The 26653-nt window shown below is 29.0% G+C and overlaps 1 protein-coding gene across 1 annotated transcript; it reads right to left on the reverse strand.

Annotated features, from left to right (window-relative positions):
* Positions 1 to 22953: 22953 nt before the first annotated feature.
* Positions 22954 to 25147, reverse strand: LOC149057134 (uncharacterized). Its single transcript, XM_089224697.1, has one exon. The coding sequence runs from the start codon at positions 25145 to 25147 to the stop codon at positions 23468 to 23470; it is 1680 nt and encodes a 559-aa protein (XP_089080823.1). The 3' UTR covers positions 22954 to 23467.
* Between the last annotated feature and the right edge of the window lie 1506 nt (positions 25148 to 26653).

The following is a 26653-nucleotide window of genomic DNA, read 5'->3' on the forward strand; positions in this document are numbered from 1 at the left end:
AAAAAATGCTTTTAAAACGTCAAAAAATGTTCCAAAAACTAGAAAATCCGCTAAAATGCGAAAAATCCCTTAACGACATTTTGAGGTAAGAACAACGAGTACTTCAAACACATTTGTAGCTTGGAAAACATCGTGTAATACGTCCCCTAAAAAAAAAAAAAAATGTAAATGCATTGAAATGTGACCCCTTTCTCATAACAGTCGTCTTCATCAACGCGCGCTAATAGAACCGACCGCGACCGTGAGAATGGTTGTTGAGGTGACCAGTGACCTAATACTTAACATATTATACTTGTGACATCATCTGCACCACCCACTATGCCATCACTTATACAGTTATACCCCTTCCACATCACCTATATATCTTGTCTGCTTATTTTCTATTTAATTTAATTTTATATTTTTGGCACTTTTAGCAGATAATTTTTTATATCTGTGTTTCCATATAAAGCGCATAATATCTTGTTTTTTGTTTCTTTTTATTCACAATTTTAAATCACGGCGTTTCAATTTCCATGATTAATATAAAGCTATACCTATATTTTTGATATAATAATTATTTATAGCTTCTGTTTTTGTTTCTAAATTGTATAAGGACGACATTATTTTCATATTATGTGATACGTACATATACACATATACCTAATATATAATATATTCATAAATGTATATTATTTCCTTCTTTTTTGTAAACATTAAAATTATTATTATTATTTCTTATTTTTCGTATACCTAAGCCAGATTTATTTCAACGAAAAAATAATAAGTCCCACTGAACATGCTCATAGATCGCGCATGGCCTATTAAAGATATTAATTAACATTTTTTTTTTTTTTTTTGTTATATAGATACGTACCAGATCTCAATAAAATATGTTGAGGTTTTTGGTCACGTTAAAGTTAAGTATAAGTTTACCGGTATAGCAACCCTTCAGAAATATGAACGTAATAGGAATATAGATATATTTTAAAACAAGGTTGTGACCTTTTGCTGGTCATAATAATATCGGTAATATCTTCCAATATCTAATCAATACATATTAAAATACTTATTGCTTTAAGAATAACTCATTTTACGATTAATTGAGGTGTATTACTATTTAATATTATACAATAATGATTTATTATTTAATGACTTGAGTTTGCGGGGATACGACATTATATCTTATATACAAATACAATGCACAATTAGAAATTAAAGAGTCTAAGCCGATGTGACTATAACGATATCAGAAGTTGACATAATTGTAAGACCCGTATTTTATACCCAAACACATAAATAAAACACCTTTGAACATATTGCAACACATTTTTTATTACATTTTACTTCAACTGCGAAACTCTTTTAAGAGCCTTTATCATTGTAATTATTTGTTATACTCGCCGTATTATAGTGCAGTATACTTAATTATTGTTTTAAAACTGTAACAAGGTAATTTTATTTAGAAACGTGTCCTTGGCCTTTGCGATGTTAACTGTAACGTCAGTTGCAGCTATATAGTGAACACAACTCGTAAGACAGCCATTAAACCACTTAACCTACGCGGTTGACTGTTGAGTGTTGAAATGTTAGACTAAACAAAGTAAACACTACAGGTTAGTGGATACCGTGAGTCACTCACCCGTGCTACTATACACACACACCAGAATGCAGATAAATAGATATTTCTGCACTGATGATACAAGTTAAGCGGATCCAATAAAATCGTATATACCACGAATAGTGAATAGACTATGATATTATAATACTCATCAGCTGCATAATATGCACACATTTTTCATTAAAATAAATGATGTTATTATCCCATTTCATGTTTGTATTAACATCAGTGAAACACGTATTGTATATTATAACATCACAATATAGTTCTCTCTGCTGCTATTATTTGTAGTGTAAATTAATTATAGGATACTGATATTGAATCTTTTTATATATAAAATGGCCTTTTTGTCTCGTCGACGTCTATCTGTAGCCTTTACAAGTCAACTTTAATTGTGTAGGTACGTATATAACTAACAATCGGTGTATTCACTCTCTGCAATGTCTAGATCCACTTAACTTTATCCAAGCTGTGATTTTTTGCCCGTCTGAACTACTTGAGCGTGTAGCTTTTTGTATTTTTTTCCTCTCTATTAACATACACCTCTTGAAAAATTACTAATTTCTACTTTTTTAATATACATATATTCCGCACTTTAAAGAACACTTAATTTTTCTAAATGTCATCGTTATATTAATCAGTTATTATTATTTCGCTTTTTTCCCCCGGAACGTATATAAAATCCATGTAATATATTTCCCTCTGAATAAACTTGTAAGCATATTAAATCTTTGTAACATTTATTTTTATTCCTTAAATACTTACTTAATAACAGCGATTACTGATTATTTACTTGTATTATATAATTAACTCTAAATGTGTTTAATTTTAATTTTTTTTTAATTGAATACCTACTATATTGTTATTTTATTGCTTTTGATTTTTATATAGTAATTGCTGTGAGATTTTTAAAAATGACAATTAAGTACCTCATTAAATAAAAACATACTTAAAAGATGCTTCAGGATATCTGATACATTTTATACGTGATGAATGATTTAATTTTTTTCCTGTCTTTTTGTCGGTAATGACAACTAATTGATTTATAATTCAATGAGTTCATAAAAAATAGATAATTTAACCAAATAATTCTAATAAAATATACATTTTAATAATATATTAATGTGATAAACCACAAGTCATTACCTACTACCGACTACCCAAAACCATTTAAATTATCTCAACTAGAAAGAATGCCTCTAAATATGCAAAAAAAAACATGATTGTAAAATCAATAAATTCCTTATATACAAAAAAAAAAATTCTGAAACCAAAATCATTATTGAAAAATGAATTAATCAACTTAATACTTATACAAAAAAAAAAAAAAAAAAAAATAACAAACCTCTGATTATTGATACTGGTCGAACCGATACCGTTCCATGCCGATAATTTAGTGGCCATCTGTAACCAATGTGCTTGTGTTTAAAGTTCATTGTGGTAAAATTATGTACTTTTAAAATTGTTTGCAAAAAACCTAACCATCTTCCTTCTTTCTTGAATCTTCATGTCCCTACCCTTATCTAGTATGAGAAATTAACCCCTTTTAAGCAGATTTTACCCTACGACCAAGACCAAATTTAGCAATGATAATCCATACATCTACATATATTTTACTATCTTACTGTTCTTTTTAAACTCAGTCAATACGGAATAAAGATCTAAATAGACTTTTCCAATGACAAGACGGAATTGATTAAGCCATACGGTCATCCTTTATTGCCAATCTACTCACTTTTGTGTTGCAGTTTTGTATATTATAATGTCGTGACTTAATAATAAAAAATTTAAATACATTTAAATATTCAATATATAATTTTTTCCACATGAAATTGTGACTTTTTTAAAATAGTTTTTTGGGAAGATAAATTTTCGTGAAAATAAATATAAGAAATTTGATAGTATTTTCACACAATTCCTTAAACCATATTTAATAGAATATTACGGGACGACCGTTGCAAGCCTGTAACCACTGTGGGTCTGTGGATGCTATGTACCTTAGCTTATCGTGACTTAAAACAATAACGAGATTATAATCACCACGCAACCACATAAACCATTATCTTCAGTCGGCTATTTAATCTTATATAGGTATAACGACTCCGCAGCTATAGCAAATCCATTTATTTGACTATTTTTCAGAACAACGTACTCGATCAAGTACAACTTACATATCCCATGTATAATATATATAATTTAAGTGTTTATTAATTGGTACTACACCTGATAGTTATTAATTAGATTGACGCGTACTTAGAGTATTTGACACTGGTGGTGACTGATCCAATTAACAAACGACGTGAGGGTTAATATTTCAATTTCGAACTGCTGAATGTCATGAAAGTGGTGATTTAAGGGGTAGAGACCTCGTTAAGATAATAGGTATATAATTGGCACATAATATTACATAATCATTATATAATCATTATAATCTTAATAAATATTTAACTACCAAGTGTATCATTAATACTATATAAAGTATAATATAGATATGCCCAAATTAATGTATAATGTATATTTTTGTTTGATTTTCATAATACTACATAATCCCGAATATAAATACATAATACATCGTTTAGCTAATTCGTAACCTGCAGGATAGCGAATAAATTGTGGTCAAATGCCCACTAAAATAACTTAAAGACTTGTACGGCTAATGGCGTAGTTTATACATATGAAGTGCAGATGTTTTGGCGAAATAAGCTATATCCGACAGCAAAAATCTTAACTAACAGTAAGAGATGAGTAAGTGTTTCCGGAGAGTTAAGTAATTTATTTTTCTCATTTTGACGTCGATATAAGTTTTAGAAAACTAATGGCTAACTATTTAATCCGTTCGACGTGAAATCAATCGATTTTAATCAACAAGTATAAATAAATGGCCATAGTTCGATCCCCAGCTGATGACAACATCTTTGCACTTTTTTAAATTTATTTATCAATTGATAATATACCTACCTATAATAGTACAATATAGTAGGAGATATTAAATATAACCGTAAGGAACATTGCAATTACAGCGCCGTTTGCAACGAGCATAACACCTATAGGTATACTATTATAATTTATAGATAAATATATATCGATATATGATAATAGCAATAGATGATATACGGTAAAATACGTGTTTCAAATTCCGCGCCGATTAATCGTGAATGTACGGGGAAGGTAATAAATATTTTTGACGGGTTTAGCCAAGGGCGAGGGCTCGTGTCCGTATTAAACATATAGTCACATACATATACTAAATGCGTGTGCGCACATTATGGGTAAGCATAGGAGCTATAATATAATAAAATATATATACAATGCAATAGGCAGATACGCAAATTTAGCAAATACCTACTAGAAAATTACTATGAAATACCTACCAGCTATATATTAACATAAACAGTGTGTGAGTGTCTCCGCCATAAAACGGTGTAATAATTGTATTAATCATGGTATTGTTTATAAATATAGAAATATATATATCATATTATCATGTGATATATATACATATGTATGTATGTAAACGAGGTGATCAATTAACGTAGACACTCTTTATCACAAAAAGCACAGTCTACGTTTTTAAAATTTATAATTCTTCTACATAATTTTAAGTCATTAGAAAACGAATTTTGGAAACATTATACTTTTTATGATTTTTTTATATCTTATTAATTGCAGCTTAAGATTTGTACACTTTTGAATGGCAACATACATTTTTAGCTCCATTTTTTAATGCAGAGTATTATTCAAAGTATTTCGATCCATTAAAGATCAAATTTCGAACGAGTAGCTTATTAGTTATAAGTACTTTTAAAGTTTAGACGAACGGATTATAACATTAGTTAACCAACATTTTGTGGGATTCCTTGGTACCAGTCCATTACTTTCAATAAAAACTTTAAATACTTACAACTTATACGACTATAAGCTATTCGTCTATAATAATTCGATATTTATGTATCGAAGTACAAAAAAAGATATTCCACTATAAAATAAAAAATTAAAAATGAATGTGGTCATTATAAAAAGTAAAAATTAAAAGATAATAATTACGATAAAAAAATAAATATTTTTATAATAGTGTTGGTTATAAAAAAGATATTTAAAAAAAAAATTATTCCCAAACCCACCATGATATGCTCTTGGAATGGAACAAAAAGTGGCGATTCAAACTCAACAAATCTAAATCCATCCACTGCACATTTACACTCAGACCCATAAGTTGCCCCTCACACTCAACCACCAACCTCTTCAAACTTCCCAGAACGTCCATTAACAAGGTACATACCTAGATCACCGTCTCACATGGACTATCCACATATGCAACAAACGACTTGTTCTCAATAATCGTCAAAGACAGCTTTGCCTCCTCCTTTCGTCCAAAAACGATAAACTACATAATACAATTCTTAGCTATAAGTAACGTATCTGTGGACTTACGAAATTCAACTCTGGAGATCAACTATAGACTAAAGTATAAATAGAATCCAAAATTTTTAATCCAAAAGTCTCCTGCAGCAGATAAGTAATAATGTTTTTTTTTATGTATCGAATGATACTCTCCACAGGGACCTCCTCATTCCAACAGTCAAAAACGATGCTAAGACTCTATACAAACGTTTCCAACTTGAATAAGCAAACCATCGAATCTGCCCCCTCCATCCATCAAAAACCTCCCTTCCCGGAACAATCACAGGTGACCCTGGTCGACTTTTAAAGCGTACCTATAGTTGGTGCCATGGTTTATTAGTCGAATAGTTGACTAATCATTATTTATTCACACCACGAAGTACTATTTTTGAATATTTTCTTCAATCAAGCCAACCAAGTCCTCTAATGTATCCTTCCGTAGATTGTTCTTGTTGTAAAAATATTTTATACAGATTGTAAAAATTTAAATAAATATGAAAAAAATAGTTAATAGATTTTTAAATAATAAGTGTCTTACTTTAATTGGACTACCGTGTAAAATATATATTTTGTGGGTGTGTGATTAAAATATACTACTTATATAATACACGTGTATATCATATTAGTATTAAAGTACAGCCTAAACTTGATCATACTTCGCGGTGGCTGTGTGTGATGACTATATGTCTATATATTAAAATGTATACTAACATTCGAAATAATTTTAAATAAAAAAAAAAAATGTTTATATTATAGAGATAAATAAATATATAGTTAGTAGTCAGTTGGATGACTTGCAAAATGGTTACCTGAATTACGCCGATAATCGTCTATGGTTAAGGATTACATATAAAATAAAAATTATATATAAATATATAACATATAACATATAAATAAATACTATATAAAATAGGTACACTGCCTGACAACCTCTTTGAAGCCCTCAGCCTATGACAACACCAACAAAATAATTACATTTTTAAAACAAATTGATATGTATAATCTAATTTAAGAACCTATTGTATAACCATATTTCACTATGTACTAAATACTAATTTTGCTACAAGCTAATAACCTTAGCAGATGATGCTGTACTATAAAAAAAAAAAAGAAAAGAAAAATAGGTACACAATAAAAAATACTTCATGATAAGAAAAGTTCGATTAATATTTAATTCTTTTAAATTTTTAACTAAGAACATTTTTGGAAACAGTTGATAAGTATATTTTGTTACATGTGCTCTGGTGTCATGCACTTGTGCGACGGTCAGTCAAAATGACCAAATCAGTTATCATATTATTATATACTCGCGCATATATGGATCGCACTTTTTTATTGCACATTCATTATCACTATTATCGGACATTATATAATTTATATTATTTACGTCACTGCAACCAAAAATATCGAACATTTATACAAATTAATCGATATATTCTCTAATATTCTTTATTATACGAAATATTCTTTTATCTTGAAATATCCTCAAATATGCAAAAAAAACTTTTGACATTATTACACCTGTTTCATGATTCGTAAAGATTTCGAACCCCCGTCTGACTGCAAAGACTCAAAAAAGATATGCAAAAGAATATAACTCCGGGCTCTAATTATAATATTAACCCTACTATTTTCGTATTATATTTGTATGTTATGATTTTATGATACTTCAGTGGTTCAACAAACACTTTATCTAGCATATTTTTAATAATCTATCCATCCGATTATCAACAATGTGGTAGATCCATCATATATATATTTACTCCAGATACTCCTGAGTAGGTACATATATTTCACTTACAAAATATTAATTATTTCAATCAACTAATAGATTATTCCTTTTTCAAATTCAAAGCTATTATTTAAATATGTGTGTATATTTGTGTATTATTTTTTTTTTTTACAGAAAATATTGTACCCAAACCATTTTGCTTCCTTTACATTATTTTACCTATTTGAGTTTTTTGTTTACTGTGGTTATTTAACTTATTGCAATTGCAGAACACCGTTTTTATATCTTAAGTTTTGTCATCATTTCGTGTTTCACGAGTCGCAATAGTATAACGTATTTAAAGGTATTTACTACTTTAATATATTATTTATACCTATCTATAATACGTTATAACAATTGTATGCAATTTGTGTATGGACACATTGAACAAGTTTCACCTATAAGACATGCTTATAAAATATTATAATACCTATTTTATATGTTAGGTAGCTATGTAGGCATAATTATAACATTATAATATTATTAATATATGAACTAGTATGGGACCTAACCTGTTAGGTACATGCAAATACCCATTCTGTATAAAACATTTATTTACACACGTCTTACCTAATACCTATACCTTATATAACTATTATAGCGGAAAAATAAAATACTTGTTTACATAGGTACTATATACTTAATTTTACATATAAACCTATGAAAACATATATTTTAATTAATCTTACTTGAAATAATATTTTTAATTTTGTATAAATATAGATAGGTATACCTAACTAGGTACATTTACATTTTTTTTATATTAAAATGGTCATCATATTCATATTCATATATTATACAATATAATAATACAATAATCCTGAGCTTATTATTATATAATTATAAGTTAAGTACGATTTATGTCGTTTATGATTCAAGATCTTATTTTAATTAATATTTAATATTCTTTATTTATTATTTGGCATTGGCACTGAAAATTTAAGAATTAAAATGTCAATAATGCATAAGTGGCTTATAAAAAAAGTAAAGAAAATTGACCCAGCTACATCTACTGTTACACCTTATAAAAGTATACTAATTGTGATAAGCTTGTAAAATAGTATGGTGTTGAGAGTAACAATGCATGTTTTGAAAAAGTTATACAGACTAAAGGTAAGAAATTAATAAATTATGAAACTTTTAAGCCATTATTGCAAATTGTATTCAAGTATAATAATAATAATAATAATTTAATTATAAATTGTTGATAGTATCATCAGTTTATTTTTTTTCTGATAATTTATTATTAATTCAGTATTAGTATTGTAGCTTGAATTTGATTAGGTACATTATATTTTTTAGATGATGTTTATTTTGAAATTATTACTAATGATGAAAACAATGGTAATGTTTAGTACAAAGTAAAAGGTAGGAAATTAATGAGATGTTCAATTTCCAAATGTCCAGGCACGGCATTGATACACACAAAGCAAAAAAATCATGTACCAGCTATTTGTTCTTCTAATGGAACTGTTCCAATAAAAAGTATATTTTCTAACCATTTGTTATCAAAAGAAAACGTTGAATGTTTAAAAGTGCATCGTTTTTCTGCTTTACCAAAAGTAGTCAAAGCCTAAGAAGCTCCTTTAGATAAACTAATCTCTGCACAAAACCTAAAGGTATCTCAAAAAACAGCCAGTTAATGTGTACAGTTTTTAACGATGGTAAACGAGGAATTATTAGTGCCTGGTCATGGCCTTCTAGTGAAGTTGCTTATTTAAAATGGCAAAAACTAGATATTCAACAAAAATTTAATCCATTAAAACCTTTGGAAAGAAAACTTCAATACATTAATCCACCTGGAATAGAGATATGCTTCAGCATATTAATAGTGCTTGCTGATATTCCTGAGCTGAAAAATAAACTTAAGTCTTGTATTTCAGTTTCTTTACGAGTAGACGGTTCTGTTGATCGCTTTCAAATAGATAATATCCACGTATTGCTGAAAATAATTACTAAACAAAGAAACACTGATTTACTTTTTTTAGGATTTGAAGAACCAGAAACCAGAGGTGCTTTAGGTTACTATAATTTAATAAAAAAGTCAATTGAACATTATTTACCTCGGGATCAAATACTTCCAGTAACATCTGCTGTCGTCACAGATGGTGCTTACATTAATGTAGGAGAAAAAAATGGTTTATGGGCATTGTTAAAAATATATAGGCTTCTCAATAATATGCTTTCAATGAAAGTTTGGTGCGCAGTATACAACGCAGAGCGTTAGCTTGGGAAGAACTTGCAGCACATTTTGTGGAAGTAAACAAAAATATTGAATCATGTACATCAATTGCAACATACTTCCATCAGTCTGGTCTTCGTACTAAAGAATTTAGTAAATAAAGAATTATTTTCATTTAATTTTTTTAAATAATTTTAAATAAGCCGGTTTTGATGTAAAAACAATACATGGAATTATGGAAGCATACCACCGCATTTGTGTGTGTCAATAAAATATAATATAAATGGTCGTAATAATTATTTTCATATTATAATATTTACCTATTTATAAATAAAATCATAAAACTAGACGATTAAGGCCAGATTCGTTAGAAAAACCGTGGCGGTAAAACCCATTCGGACCTTACGGTGAAAATACCGCAGAGTATAGCATAAATCAAAAAGACACAATTGTCTGACACACACAATTATTTATTCAATTTATTGTTTTCGACGAGCTCTCGCTCCGTACAGTCTGCTGTGTAATGTCAAATACTCAAATGTATAAGCTAACAAGTAACTGCAAACCATAGGCGTCCGCAGGGGGGTGCAAGCTGGGGCATTTGCCCCCTGGCTTTTTCAAAATATTTTTTTTAATTGAATGTTTTAAGATAAATGACTATATACTATACAACAAATTCAAAGTATAAAATAAGTTGTAATATAATACATTGTATACGAGTATAATAAAAAATGTTATTATTTTAAAACACCTAGTAAAATTATAATATTTATCCTCAAATCCTAACATTGCCCCCCCTCCCTAGAAAAATTTCTGTGGGCGCCAACAGGTAATCAATATTCATATGATCATATATTTTGTTTAGTAAATTTGTACGTAGTATTTTGGTTTCTTTTTTACAATAAATTCCGTTTTAATTAATAACTAGTTAGTGAAACCAGAAACACAATATTCCTATATTATAGGCAGTGGTGGGCTGGTGGCGTGAAATAATATAATATTATTTGATTTGATATTTTATGTTAATGAATATACTTTGAATTTTGATAATTGATATTAATATATGATGATATATAATAATTAATATATGGCACAACGGTCGATATAACGTGGTGAATCGCACATTCGCACATTCGCATATTTATTATTATGAAAATTAGTATTATTAACTTAACACGTTTTTCGCAGTATCTATAAATATGATAGTATAAATTTAATATTATTTTCGTTTTAAAATTTTATAAGTTAGTAAAATAAAATGTCTAACCTTATTACAATATTGTTATGATACAAAATACATGCTAATTTTATTTAACTTACTAAAAAACTTAATTTTAATACTACTCAAACTAGTCTTGGCGGGGGGGGGGGGGGGGGTGTTAAGGGCGCCAAAACATGAGTTCTCCCAGGGCACCAAAACTTCTTGCGCTGGCCCTGGATACCGTTACATAATATTTCAGTATTAGAATAGCCAAGTGTGGTTGTACCGTAATATTACGGTACATTATATCAGAAAAAACCCGTGGATACAGGTGTAATAACGCAAAAGTAAAAGAAAAATGAACAAAATAAAATATAATAAAATAATCTAAAGTTAATACAACTAAGAATCCTGCCAAAAATTATATTTATTAGAGGATGATATTAAAAATAAAATAGTGTTTGATTGATTTATTAAGTTACACTAAAGGATCTATATTGTTCTCCACTCTACATTATTGTGACCCTAATAATGGAGTTCTAGAAATGAATCCTTTTCGTTGTTCCTGATCAGCAAATAGCACGATATGGTCGGTGACCAGAAACAATCGCCTGGAATGCGAATTTTGACATCTGTCTATTTGTGATTTTTGACTAATTTTATTTTATTTACAGTTATACTATTATACCTTAATATCTATATCACGTTACGTATTATTTTAGCTAGAGAGAAACTTTTAAAGTTTATGTTTATTTTCCATACTATGATAGTATGAATTATTCAATGAAAAATTACTCTAAAATATTATAATATAATCACATAATATAGAAAAGAAAATTAATAAATTCGAAATCATTCTGTGTACCTAACTATACTTACTATAATATCATATTGTACGTTTATACTTTTTATATTTTGGTATAAAAAAGTTACCATGCCGTGGTGATTCAAGATCTATAAAGAAGAGGTTAGCTAGTAGGTAATCAGAAAACTTGGTGATTGGCTGTTATGAGTGACGTAACCAATAGACCTTATTAATAATATTTATTCACGGTCTATAGATGGTTTATATGCTGTAGGCGCATAAACATTTTTATTTAATTATAACTAAACTATAATATGAATGTGAATATATTTATTAATAATGTAATTATTTAATAAATCACCAATTTATTATGTAAATGTCGCATCCATTAAGTGAAATAGTTATATTCTGTGATGAAATCGACAATTTCATGAACTGGATGTCCAAATAGTGAAATTCACCTTCCTCAGATTTTAGAGGGTCCAGCAATATTTTAATACATAAAAAAAAAATCCATGTATGTAAAATATATGATATAGGTACACATCGTTTATATATTATTGTTGCAAATATATTTTATTATTATTATCATAAATTATCACAATTGCATTAAAATAATATAAATATATATTCAAAATGTTCAATTTCTTCTTGCTATCGTTTACTCTACTCATTTTCTCGTTTAATTTGATAAGTTAAATATAATTAATACAGAAATAAGTACAACTGAATGATTATATTATTTTTAATACCTACTTATAAGTTTATGGTGAATATTTGAACATATTTTTGTGCATTTTGAGTTAAATTTTGACCCTTTTGGTTTGCATGTTTTCCACTTTTTTCGTGCAAATAATTTAGGTCACTTATTGTTATTGATAGTAATTTATGGCATTAAAATTAAATGAAACGTAATACGATTCACAAAAATACAAACCAATGTATTAAATGGAAAATATGGTAATTCTAATATAGGTATATTATAATAATAATAATCAATAAAGGCAATGTATCACATTATTTGAAATAAAAAAAGAATAGGTATAAAAAATAAGATTTTTTTCTTCTCTATAATTTTAACAAAATACATTGAGGACAAAAATAATTTAAAATTTATTTCACAATTTATTTCATTTTTTTAGATAACTTTCTTTTTTTCTATTTTGATTTTCAAACTTTATTCTAATGGAATATTCTTTGATATATAATATAAGTCTTAGCCACATTTTGCATTGCTCATTTTGGCAATGCAATCGCTTAAATATCATTCTTAACAATCTTGATGATAAATTTTTGATTGGAAAATAGTATAAAAATGTATGTATTATATTTACACCTATACATATAAAAATACATATTTTATATTAACTTTATCTTGTCTTTGATTGGTACAGCGAATACTTTAAGATAGACACGCATATAATATAACATAATAATATTGATGGTGTATTGGTACACATAACGATTAAGAGTATTCCAATGACGTGTAACTACAACACTGGTGCACTAAAGGTTATATTTTAAAGAAACGTTCGTTGATAAAACATATAAAATATTTCATTGGATGTGTCACCAAATTATAAAATGTTTCCGAATTGGGTGTTGTCGTAAAATTTTTGGATACCTCTGCTATACATAATTTAAATATGCACTACAACTTGAGAGCATAAATAAAAAAATGATTACAAAAACACAATTAGCATTTAATCATTTTATTTTGGTGTAATCTTAGAGTTTTGTTTGTATAAACATAATTTAAACATAGAATCATGCGCTTAACCAACGATTTGAACAAATGTTCCCGTTGAATATTAATCCGAGTGCTAGAAGTTTTAGTGTTGACTATCGACAACACACACATTTCACAATGTACTTGCTTGGGTGTAAGTCTTTTAAAGTTTTCGTACGATTCGTTAATTGATTCATAATTTTTTTAAATTAATAATAATATTAAATTTAGATTTCCGTCGGTTTATGAGTTGAAAAAAACAATTCGGTATTCAATTATACCTTCGAAATTAAATGATGTGAACAGCAATATAACTGCAGTGTGCTATAGAATGAACTTCAGTAAAAAACAGTATCGATGTCTATTTCGAAATCAATTAAATTTCTTAGTATATGCAATCCTCGACCAGATACGGACATACCACCAACAACAATAGAGATGCGTTCAGATAGAGCTTTAAAAAATATTGAAAAAAACACTCAACACGAATTCGATTGGAAAAGATGAATACACAACGATTATTGTACAGAAGGTAAATTAGACAGTAGGTACTGTACATCAGTATTAATAAATATATGACTTAAGTCATAAACAATTTATAGGTAAAACTTAGAACTTACTGCAACACTGTATAGACTATGTTATTTCACTATGACAAAATTATAATTCTAAACTCACATTCTTTAATTTTAGGCTGATATACCACCAGAAATTAAAAAGATGAAGCAAGATACTTAATTTATCTAAAGGCACATGGGGACATGCTGGTTAACAAAAATATTCAACACCCATAAAAAAATGTTTGGATCACATCAAAGAGAACAAGAACAATCATAAACTATTACGTGACTCTGCTAATCTCATCTGATGTTAGCTAATGTGGAATATTATGCAATGAACCCCACGAAAGAGAGACAACCTGAAATTGTAATGGTTAGTAAATAATGAAACAAACTGCATCACTGGGTTCCAAAGACATTCAGAATGTAATGTTCCCTTTGAATATGAATTCGAGTGTTCGAAGTTTTAGAATTGATTATCGACAGCACACACATTTCACAATGTACTTGCTTGGGTGTAAGTCTTTTAAAGTTTTCGTACGATTCGTTGATTAATACATATTTTTTTTTCAATTAATAATAATATTAAATTTAGATTTCCGTCGGTTTATGAGTTGAAAAAAACAATTCGGTATTCAATTATACCACTGAAATTAAATAATGTGAACAAAAATATAACTTTGTGCATTAGAATGGACTTCAGGGAAAAACACTATCGATGTCTATTCCAAAATCAATTAAATTTCTTAGTATATGCGATCCTCGACCAGATACGGACATACCACCAACAACAATAGAGAGGCTTTCAGATAGAGCTTTAAAAAATATTGAAAAAACACTCAAAACGAATTCGATTGAAAAAGATGAATACTCGACGATTATTGTACGGTTAGGGTCTAACCTAACGATGTACAGTATTAATAAATATATGACTTAAGTCATAAACAATTTATAGGTAAAACTTAGAACTTACTGCAACAAATTAACTTATTCCATACATGAACTTTTAACGAATCTTCCGGCAATTTTTTAGAGTAACAGCATAAATCTATGAGCAAATATTTGAAGCATATGGTAATCTTTTATATTTAACAATAATTGATATTTTCTGCCAAAATGAATGTATGTATTGGCGCTCTGGAAGTATTCTACAAATATGTTTATCTACGATATTTAATATTTTTCTACCTTTTTCGTACAAATATCCAATTTTCTACATAGTAGTTGGTATTTTCAAAAATTACTAGGTAAGGTTACATGCACATAGTGAAATAACTATAAGGCTTTCGTGCCTACTCCCATAGTGCCATACGAAAAAATAAAAAATAAAAAGTGAAATAACTCATTTCATGTACCGGATTAATAAATTATTAATATAAATTCAAATCTTTTTTGCCATAATAACATTATATAACTATATAAGTCATAATTAATTAAAAATAAATAAATGTTCTGTATAACTTTCGAAGCAAAAAGGAGAAATAACGTATGACAAATTAATACAATTAATTATATAAAATATACAGTGTGTTCACGATATGAGGTACCACTAAATATTTCTTCCGGATTTCAGTATGTGGAGTATTTTTTTTCAAACAATTTTTGTACAAAAAGTTTTATTCTAATTATAAATTTGGCAAAGTTACAGTATGGTCAAATTTAATATTTATGTAGGTATAATCTGCTTTTAACGACATTTTAATAATGTTCATTTTATAATTGAGCCACCTAGTTTTGATATTTTTAATTTGCTACTTACATACAAAGAAGACTGAAATAAATTATTTACTATTGTTATTTACTCAATCTACAGTTGCAAGTTGGTAAATATAAATAGTTGGAGGTAAAGACAATTAAAAAAAATTAATACTACAAATTCATTTATTTAAATTTTAAGGAATAAACATATTATCTAACAATTTTAGATCTTATTACTATTGACTTATTGATACATTTTATCTAATAAATTGTTCAAAGTTTCCACCTTGATGTTTCAAACATGATTCCAAACGTCTCAAAAATTCACGTGATATTGCTGCTTTTATTTGATCTTCAGTCAACAATACATTATAAATTATAATAATTTGTTTTATTGCATAATAATAATAATAATAAATATTGTTAAATTATGGCGATAACTTATTATTATTCAAATGCAGTTATCAATTTATAATAAATGAACCAGATTAATAATAACTTATAAGGAATAGACGAAAAATCTACTCAAGTGATTATAATTAGAGTAAATGGTGATACGAAAATAGTTAGATCAATTATAAAATAAACATTATTAAAATATCATTAAAAGCAGATTATACTTACATAAATATTAAATTTGACCATACTGTAACTTTGCCAATTTCATAATTAGAAAAAAACTTTTTGTACAAAATTTGTTTGAAAAAAAATACTCCACATACTGAAATCACTTACTATATGAACTGGATTAATGAATTATTTATATAAATTCAAATCCTTGATTTGTATATCTTGCAAACCAAAAATGTGAGATATTTTATTACAGTAGATAAATTATATTTGTATATTATGTATAATATTTAGTTTCTAGATTAATAATGAATTATACAATGTCATTAAGACAATAATGATATGAATTTAAAACAATATTTAAGAGGACGCCACACCCGCATGTGTTGTCTCCGTCTTACAAACGTATAACATAGCAAAATCTGTTTAGCGCGGGACAACATTTCTCCCTCAATATTTATAGCAGAATTACCAAAATTCCACAACGCATAGGTAAGAACTCTATCTGTGTCATAGCATCGTTATTTTTTTGATAGCACAAACCAATAATTTTAAGTAATTTATTGAAAAAATAAAAAATAAATGTATTTTCTTAAGCTTATAACTTTAATTATATTTATGATATCAAAAAAAAAATAACCACGCTATGACACAGATAAAGTTCTTACCTATGCGTTGTGGAATTTTGGTAATTCTACTATAAATACAAAGGGAGTAAAGTTGTCCCGCGCTAAACAGATTTTGCTATGTTATACGTTTGTAAGACGGAGACAACACATGCGGGTGTGGCGTCCTCTTAATGAAGATAAAAATGGACTAGAAAGAATTTATTAACTGTTTATTATATCTCTGCATTAAAACGACAAATGATTATATTATAGTATTAATCTATTATATTTTTCAATATTTTTTTACAATAGTTACTTACTATATATTATAATATAATATTATGTATATGTCACATCCCCATCTAGTTCATGAAATTAGTGATATAAAATTGGGGGTGTGACATATTCTACATAGGTATGTGATTTAGCATAAGTTTTGAAGGTAGGTACCAATTAACTTATGTTTAGACAATTGGAGATTATAAAATATTTAAAAAAAGTTGGAATGTATCATGTCACCGTTCGTCGTCATGATTCAGTGAAAATATAAACGTAAATATATGAGATTGTATTCTAGTCCATTTTTATCATAAATAAATTATTGATATAAATTCAAATCATTTTTGTCATAACGGCACTATATAATTCATTATTAATTTAAAAATTAAATATTGTTTGTTATAATACATATTTATATAATTAATTGTATTAATTTGTCATACGTTATTCTCTTTTTTGCTTGGAAAAATATACAGAACATTTATTTATTTTTAATTAATTATGACTTATATAATGTTATTATGGCAAAAAAGATTTGAAATTATATTAATTATTTATTAATCCAGTTCATAAAATGAATAATTTCACTATGTGGATGTAACCTTACCTACTAAGTTTTGAAAATACCAATTAACTACTACGTATACTAAATTGGATTTTAGTATGCGATACTATATTGAAGTTTTGTTTTTGCAGTCAAGGGTCATTTGATGCACATGGATGTTCATAGCTGGAATTAAATAATTTCATGTAAATGTTATGAACGAAAAAGGTAGAAAAATAGAAAATATCGTAAATAAACATACTTGTAGAATACTTCTAAAGCGTCAATGCATACATTGTTTTTCGCTTCTTGTATTGTTGGTGCTACAAAATATAAATTAATACCAATTATAAATGATTATTTTATATACACATTTTATTCTGAGTTAAAATAAATGTAATTTTTAGAGCAATCAAAAACTTTTTTTGAAAATATCAATTATTAGGTATATGGATGTTTAAATATAAAAAATTACCATCTACTTCAAATATTTGCTCACAGATTTGTGCTGTTACTTTAACTATTTCCGGAGAATTTGATAAAAGTTCATGATGGAAGTTTATATATGGAAAAATTTCATTTATCATAGTCACCGGATCCTTCATCTCTTTAATTTCCGGTGGTATATCAGCCTAAAATTAAACAATGCGAGTTTAAAATTATAATATTGTCATAGTGAAGTAACATAGTCTATACAGTATGACTTATGTCATACATTTATTAATACTGTACATCGTACTGTCTAATTTACCTTCCGTACAATAATCGTTGAGTAATCATATTTTCCAATTGAATTCATTTTGAGTGTTTTTTCAATATTTTTTAAAGCTTTATCTGAACGCCTCTCTGTGGTTTTTGGTGGTATGTCCGTATCTGGCCGAGGATCACATATACTAAGCAAATTAATCGTTTTCGGAATAAACATTTTTAATGTCTTTTCTTGGAAGTTAATCTTGTAGCATACAGTTATATTTTTTTTCACACTATTTATTGTCGGTGGTATAATGGAATACTGAATGGTTTTTTTTAATTCATAAACCGACGTAAATCTAAATTTAATATTATTATTAATTGAAAAAAAATTATATATTAATCAACGAATCGTACGAAAACTTTAAAAGACTTACACCCAAGCAAGTACATTGATAAATTTGTACTGTTGATAATCAATTATAAAACTTTGAACACTTGGGTTCACATTCAACGGGAACATTACATTCTGAATATCTTTGGAACCCATTGATATCGTCATGGTGGAGGTGCGATCATATTCATTAAACATTCTTGTTTCAGGCTTAAAGGTATCATAAACGTAAAAAATATTAGTTAAGATTTTATCATGTAATAGCTAAATTACAAAATAAACAAATGATGGATATTATTAATGCATCTAGGATAATTGTTATAACCAAGGACGGAGAAATATCTAGGATCGTTTTCAGAATTTACTAATCTTCAGAATTTCAGTTCGTGTCGAGTAATCGGGGTTCATCTAAATAAATATATCAATCTCAATGATTGGAAGTAGATCAGAAATGTCACACAACAAATGATAAGTATTCTCCTATTTTACTCTATCGTACGAGAGATCTTGTACTCGATTTTATAGGTTATAGGTTATAATTGGCATAATATCATAGATTGAGTGACGTAATAGGTTTTAAGCTGCTATTCGTTTTTAGGGGTTCAAAATCTGCTACGCTTTATTGCAGCTGATACGTATTGTTATTTATAGTATATTATATCTCTCGAAATGGATGCAGTTTCTTTCATTATTTACTAACCATTAACATTTCAAATTGGCACTCTTCAGGTTTTCTCTCTTTTTCGGGGTTCGTTGCATAATATTCCACATTAGCTAATGTCGGAATGAGATTAGCAGAGTCTCGCAATAATTGGATTGTGTTCTTCTTCGATTTGATGTGTTCTAAATATTTATTGATGGACGTTGAATGGTTGTTTTTTCCAGCATGTCCCCAGGTCCCTGTAGATACATACAATTCACACGCAGAAGTTCTTCTGGATCGCTTACGTAAAATATAAGTACATATTCCAGCCAATCCAACTGTCCCTAACGCAACACTGATTATTATAGATTTAGATAACATATTGTTTTTAAATCTAATTAGATTGCAAAAATTCACAGTTTTGAGCTATTATATACGTTTGTAAGAAAATTGTTTATACGTTTAACAAAACTAAATAATCATTGGTCTTTTTCATAAGTTAATAAATAAACAGTTTAGTATTTTGTTGTCATGGATAAAAATATATAATAATAATCACCATGTTTGTTATTATTTTTACCAAGGACAATTGAAAACTAGTCAATTGATTCCGATAAGACTATATGCATAATGTGGTAACTTTTGTTCGACTTAAATTATAAGATATTATTTATCTCTCGTTTGGTGGTGGCCTTTAATTTTTTTTTTTTTGAAATTTCACGTTAATATTTTTACTTTTTCATTTATTCATCACCTCTGAAACATTTATTTTGGGTATATTGACACAATATAGGTAACACGTTTGAGTACATACATTCATCGACATTTCCCGTAAAATAGAAACGACGAACTATCTTTAAATGTGTCAACATTTTGAAAAAAAATCATCTGAATAACAAATAACAGTAAAATTAAGGGTAAATTTTACATTTAATGTAAATACATTGTTAAATTTTTATGGTATATGTCATGCAACTACTTATTCCATTTGACATAGAAAATATTAATTATTATAATATTTGAGTGGTGTAAAAATCTATAAAAAATATTTGAAAATCCATAAATCGTGCTATACATCTTGCCAATGCGTGTAGTATTAAGCGTGTCTACTTAAAAATGTCGAAAATCACAACTGTATTCAATATTGTTATCAGAGAATAAAACTGGGGAGAACTTTAAATCATACATCAATAAAGTAGATATTCAAGCAAAGGTAATTTAGACAATAATTAATCATTGCGTGGTGAGCCCATTCTCAAAATCAAAAATTAAAACTTTTTAAAATTTAATATTAAAATTAGCTCCATGGTGCAAATTCTCGAGTATATATCTATAGAATAATATACCTATATTATGTTATTGTCAAATTTCATAATCATATTGAGCCTGTTATATTTGGCTGTCTATAGCGTTCACACTAATACACGCACACACGCAAATATTGCCTTTTATAAATATAGAATAGATAGAATATGATATCATATATACATCTACTTCTGGACCGTAAACAACATTTATTACAGTCAGGTAAGTACGAAACGAGAGAAATCATTCCGGAGGTGTGACTTATCTACTTCATTCTATGTAACACATATTGTACCCCCCGAATGAAAACAAGATGGCGAAAATAAAATAAAATCTATAATATATTGTATTGGGCGGATCGGCATGGGGATATGACGTATAGACGAGCGATTTAAAATAATAATATTATGTATATTTTATGAAATCGGATACGTCTGCTGCGTAAAGCGGGTGGTTTCAAATTAACCGTAAATATAATATAACATATATCTATGCCACGGTGATCAGACATGTACCTGTGTACCTTTATGTACCTAATATGTACTATGTATATGGTAGGTATACTCGTGTTGGATGCCCCAATTGCGGGGCAGAACGTTTTCGCGAGCGTTTGTATGCGTATATACGACATAGAATATAATATATATGACATAATATATTATATATATATATATTATTATAGCTATTACTATTGTAACGTAATAATTATAAACGAAGAAAGCGGTGTGTACTGCGTACCTATTATTGGTAGGTATACCTGCAGGCGGTGTCATTTGTACAAATAATATTATTAAACACATACGTCTATAACGAGCCATAAACACCTATATAAATTATTATGATTATAATACGCATAATACGTACTTTTCTACAGGGTGTTTGAAAATTAAATCAATTTAGTGACCTCACTAAGTTGGGTAGTGTGTACACTGGTAAATACAATGATAGCGTATACTTAATCTCGTGGTAACTGCAATGCGCACCGCGATAGTTTGACTATAAATTACTTTTCAATTCCAATAGCATATTATTATTATATATTTATATTATTATGTTAGCAATTCAAAATAAATATCTATATAAGGTATTTTAATGTTTCGGTATGATTAAACGTACGTGTAGATCATTCCGAATTCAATACGATACTTTCACCTTCAAATGATCTCTATGACTCATCTATTATAGGTACCTACTTTACTCCGCTTTTTATAGGGACTATTGAATATGCACCGTTAATATTTTGGATAGTAATAGCTGGTATCGTTGAACGTATTTAGTGACAAATTTGAAGATATTCTAAATGCACTTTTTTCGCTTTTTACTTGATGTTACAAATCTAATGTTATAATATCAAAAACAATGTACACACTGCAGATTACAAAAAAAGGCATGGACCAATTTGCGCCTAAAAAAAATTGTAGCATTTTATTATGTCAGTATACCAATTGTGCTGCTTATATTTTAGACTCATATAATAAATTTATGTTTATTAGTTATGTATAAAATATATGTACTAACTATATAATTGATGTCCATTGTATAAAATTTAAAGCAACTAACATACATTTTTTTTTTTTAAATGAAATCGATTACGCGGTTGAGTATGTAAAATTTTACTGAAAGTGTTAAGCCGGGTTAACAGCTATGGAGTGTATCCTGTTAGTTGTTTCAATCAATTTGCATTCTCATTAAACGTCACTTTTTTGGTGTCGTGTAATAACCAAGTTGGACCGAGTATATACTAACAATTTACAGCAGTTCAACTTGTAAACCTTTATGGTAAGCAGTCTTAACCATAGTTACCGTACTTAAGCTGCACGACACGGCGTAGCTGTGAATTTTACTTTAAGCTAATATATTTAAAACTCTCTGCATATAGATGAAAATGCAACTGTTTTATTTATTTATCTCATTTCGCACGTCATGTGATAATCATGTTTTTGGTTGAGTCATACACGAAGTTTTTTTTTTTTTTTTTATTAAAAGAAACTTTGTAAACAATTAGCTTCGACAATTATGATTATAAATATTACATATGAAAGCAAGATTAACAACAAAAATAATATTACAGATAAATTAAATTTTTAAACCAGTCTGGTTGAAGAAGGATAAAAGTGAGGTAATAATTGGTACATTTGGTGAAGAGAGAATGGATTGAGTGTCGAGTTTGATATTAAAGGAGTGAATTAGGGTGAAGAGGGTATTGCGTTGGGGAACCAGAGAGGGACAGTGAAAAAGTATGTGTGAGATATCACAAATCATGGGATCGTGAACGTGGAACATACATAAAGGAGAGTCATTGAGAGAAAGTTTATAAAAGTGAGAAGGTAGTAAGGTGTGTCTAAATCTTAGACGTGAAAAAGAGGTAATTATTTTACGATTTAATTTGAGGTTGTGAAACCAAGGATGAGAGGGGATAGATGGTGAGATATTTTTGTACCAAGAGGCATAATTGGGGGCTAGATTGTTCCATTGGTTGCACCACATTTACGAACATTCCATTGTAGAATATTGACCATTAGAAGGAGTAACGGAGATGTTTGGAATCGAGAGACAAGACATAAGGGATGATTCAATTAAGTTTTGAAGGGAAGAGGGAGATAAGGGAGAGAGACTAGGGGAGTTGGATAAGGATTCGGAGAGTTTGATGCAGAAGGCATTGACCCAAGTTAGATCAGCTTGAGAAGGTTTGGGATCCTGGGACCGATTTTTACTAGCATAATCTATAAAGTGCCCATTTGGTAGGGAAAAATTAGATTGGTTGGGAACATAAAATTGTTTTTGTTTAGAGTGAGAAGAATGATTGTTATACTTCCTATGTGGTGTATGGTGATAATGTGATTGAGAGGTTAACGGGGGAAAAGAGTTAGTGGAGGTATCCGGAACTTGATGAGAAGGATTTAACACAGACTGTTTATTAACAATATTTGAATAACTAAATGCACTTGAGGAGTAATTATTTTTCTTGAGAGAGACTGCTTCGCGGAAGGGTAAGTTTTCTGTAGCCATAATTTTCTTAACATCCCTTTGGAATGACCACTCTTGGCAATTCCGGTCAGTGGAGAGGTGGGGAAGTTTACAGAAGATGTAGACTGGATCTGTTGCGTTGATTGAAGGGCAAGTAGTTAATGAATGGTCATTTAAGCCACAGTGGCTGCATTTGGATTTACTGCGACAGAATTTAGCCGTGTGGCCAAATCGCAAACAGTTATTGCACTGTATGGGAGAACGGACGCTAGGAGAAATTTTGAAAAAGACGTTGTAAATCGATACGGCATCTGGGATTTTGGGGGATAAAAATTTTATTTCCACGACACGAGTAGGAGTTAGGACATTATCCTTTTTGATTGAAATGCGTTTGAAGGCAATAGCGCGGACTGTGTTATCAAGTCCTTCCCAGAAATCTTCTTCGGTTAGGGAAATATCGACTCTGATAATACCGAAAGAGTAGATAAGCGTAGATGGAATGTATGCTGTAAATCCAATGTTTACGAGTAGAGGGGAGGTGAGAAAGTTGTTGGCTGACACTTTAGTATTGAAGGTGATTTTGATTTTTTTATGACCAATTGGTTTGATGTTGTTGATGCCAATGAAATTGGTGGAAAAAATTTTTGCATATTTTAACGGGTGCCAGTGATCAATTTTTAGGTTGATATCTGAATGTTCCGCAATGGTAATGAACGGACCGTTGTAATCCGCGGAGAAAAATTTATTAAGTTGTTCGGAATTAAGTAAGGACTGTATATCGTTGGAATCGTAATTTATATTAGTGTTTGAAATATCTTCGGTGTGTGTTGTATTTACGGAAACGGGAACATTAGCGTGATCGGTTGTAGAATGCGATAAATCTATATCTATATTCATATTATTATAGGCCGTGGCGTTAGTAGAATGAGATAACGAAATGTCGTAATCGAATGTATTGTTGGGCATATTTAATACTGGTGGATTATTTTTAATCTGCTGTAGAGTGGGAGATATAGGGGTAGTTGGAGTTGATACCTTCTTAGATTGAGATGCTTTTCTACTTGTCTTGATGGTCCATTCCTGATCCGTGTTGTGTGGTCTGGAAGCATTCGATGCCCTTGGTGCTCTTCCTATTCTACCGACCGAACTGCCATGAGCGTGCGGACGATTGTCGTCGCCGCCCGAAGACGACGCCGGCATTATACAAAAGGCGATAGCAAAACGTTGCTACGGAGCGACAATTAACGAACGACTTGCTTCGATGGTTGACTTATCGCGACTGATACACGAAGTTAATAGATATAAAAAGGAGATCGATTTTTTTTACATACATCGATATATAGGTACCTAACTCATTCATAGTCTCGCGGTTAATCATCGATATGTCGTACAGCGTGTACGCAGTACATAGGTATAATTTATAAATCACGGATATACCTATATAGGTATATAAATATGATAAGATAGGGTTATACAAATCATTATGTACATGGAAGTCGATATACATAATACGTATTAAAATATACATAATATACATAATATACGTTCGCATTTGTGAGACCGTGTGCGCATTATTTTCGTATGTTTTTCCGCTTGTCAGCAACGCGAGGGAAAAACTAGTAACTTACAAACACACGCACACACACACACGCGCGCGCGCGCGCGCGTGGTATACGAATATCGTCGAGTTCACGCGCATAGCACATAATATATTACAATATATTATTTTTGTAGGTGTTTAGGTAACGGTTAGCTCGCGATGAAGATCATCGTTTAAACATTAAAATAATATTAATAATATTATTATATGGATAGGTACCTATATAATATACGAAGACGACATCATGGGAAAAACGCCGATCCGTGCAGTGCGAGTGTTTTAAGTATGATAATAATAATATTGTGTATAGGTTATTAATATGTTATGAATATTATGATAATAATAATAATATGCGCTCTGGATGTCGAAACGTTATTGCTGTTAAAATTTATTATCGCGCCGACAACACTCCGCAATCGTATTTTCGAGACGCGTGGGCGCCATACGAGAGCGTATACATATAATAATAATAAATAATATTAATATATTATAATATTATAATATAAGATTGGTATTAGTACTAAGTAGGTAGGTATATATATATCTCGCGCTAGAATTCGATCGTTGACAAAGGGAGAATTAATATTATATAAGAACGAAGAACAGCTCGTTTTTTTTTTTTGAATAATTTAAATAGGTACGAAAATAAATTTCGAATATATTATTATTATTTTATTATTATTATCATTATCATCATGCGATTTAATTCAAGTCAATCGACTTTTGGTAAACGCGTTCGGGGTTTTTTTAACCTATCTCCAGAGCGAGATGGACCGACCGATAAACAGCTATAATAATATGAAAGTCTAAAAAACAGCGATTATCGGCCGCGGTATATCTCGTTACTAAAAAACGCTCTTGAAATTAAAATACGTCTCTTGTAATAGAAATTATATTTTTATTCGTACATTATGATGCCAGCACATTGGGCGCAACATATTATAAATAAATAATTTTTCTCGGCAGACTCGTATTACATTGTATAAGGATGACGGAAGTCGAGACAGTTTCGTTGAAATTATTGTGTAATATTATAATATATGCGTATATAAACTCATTTATTAAAAATTAATAATGTTTAAGAAATGTCAACCAAACTGAACGAA

This window comes from Diuraphis noxia, unplaced genomic scaffold, assembly GCF_037042655.1.
Source record: "Diuraphis noxia isolate RWA-SAM2 unplaced genomic scaffold, SU_Dnox_SAM2 contig0003, whole genome shotgun sequence".
Lineage (NCBI taxonomy): Eukaryota > Metazoa > Arthropoda > Insecta > Hemiptera > Aphididae > Diuraphis > Diuraphis noxia.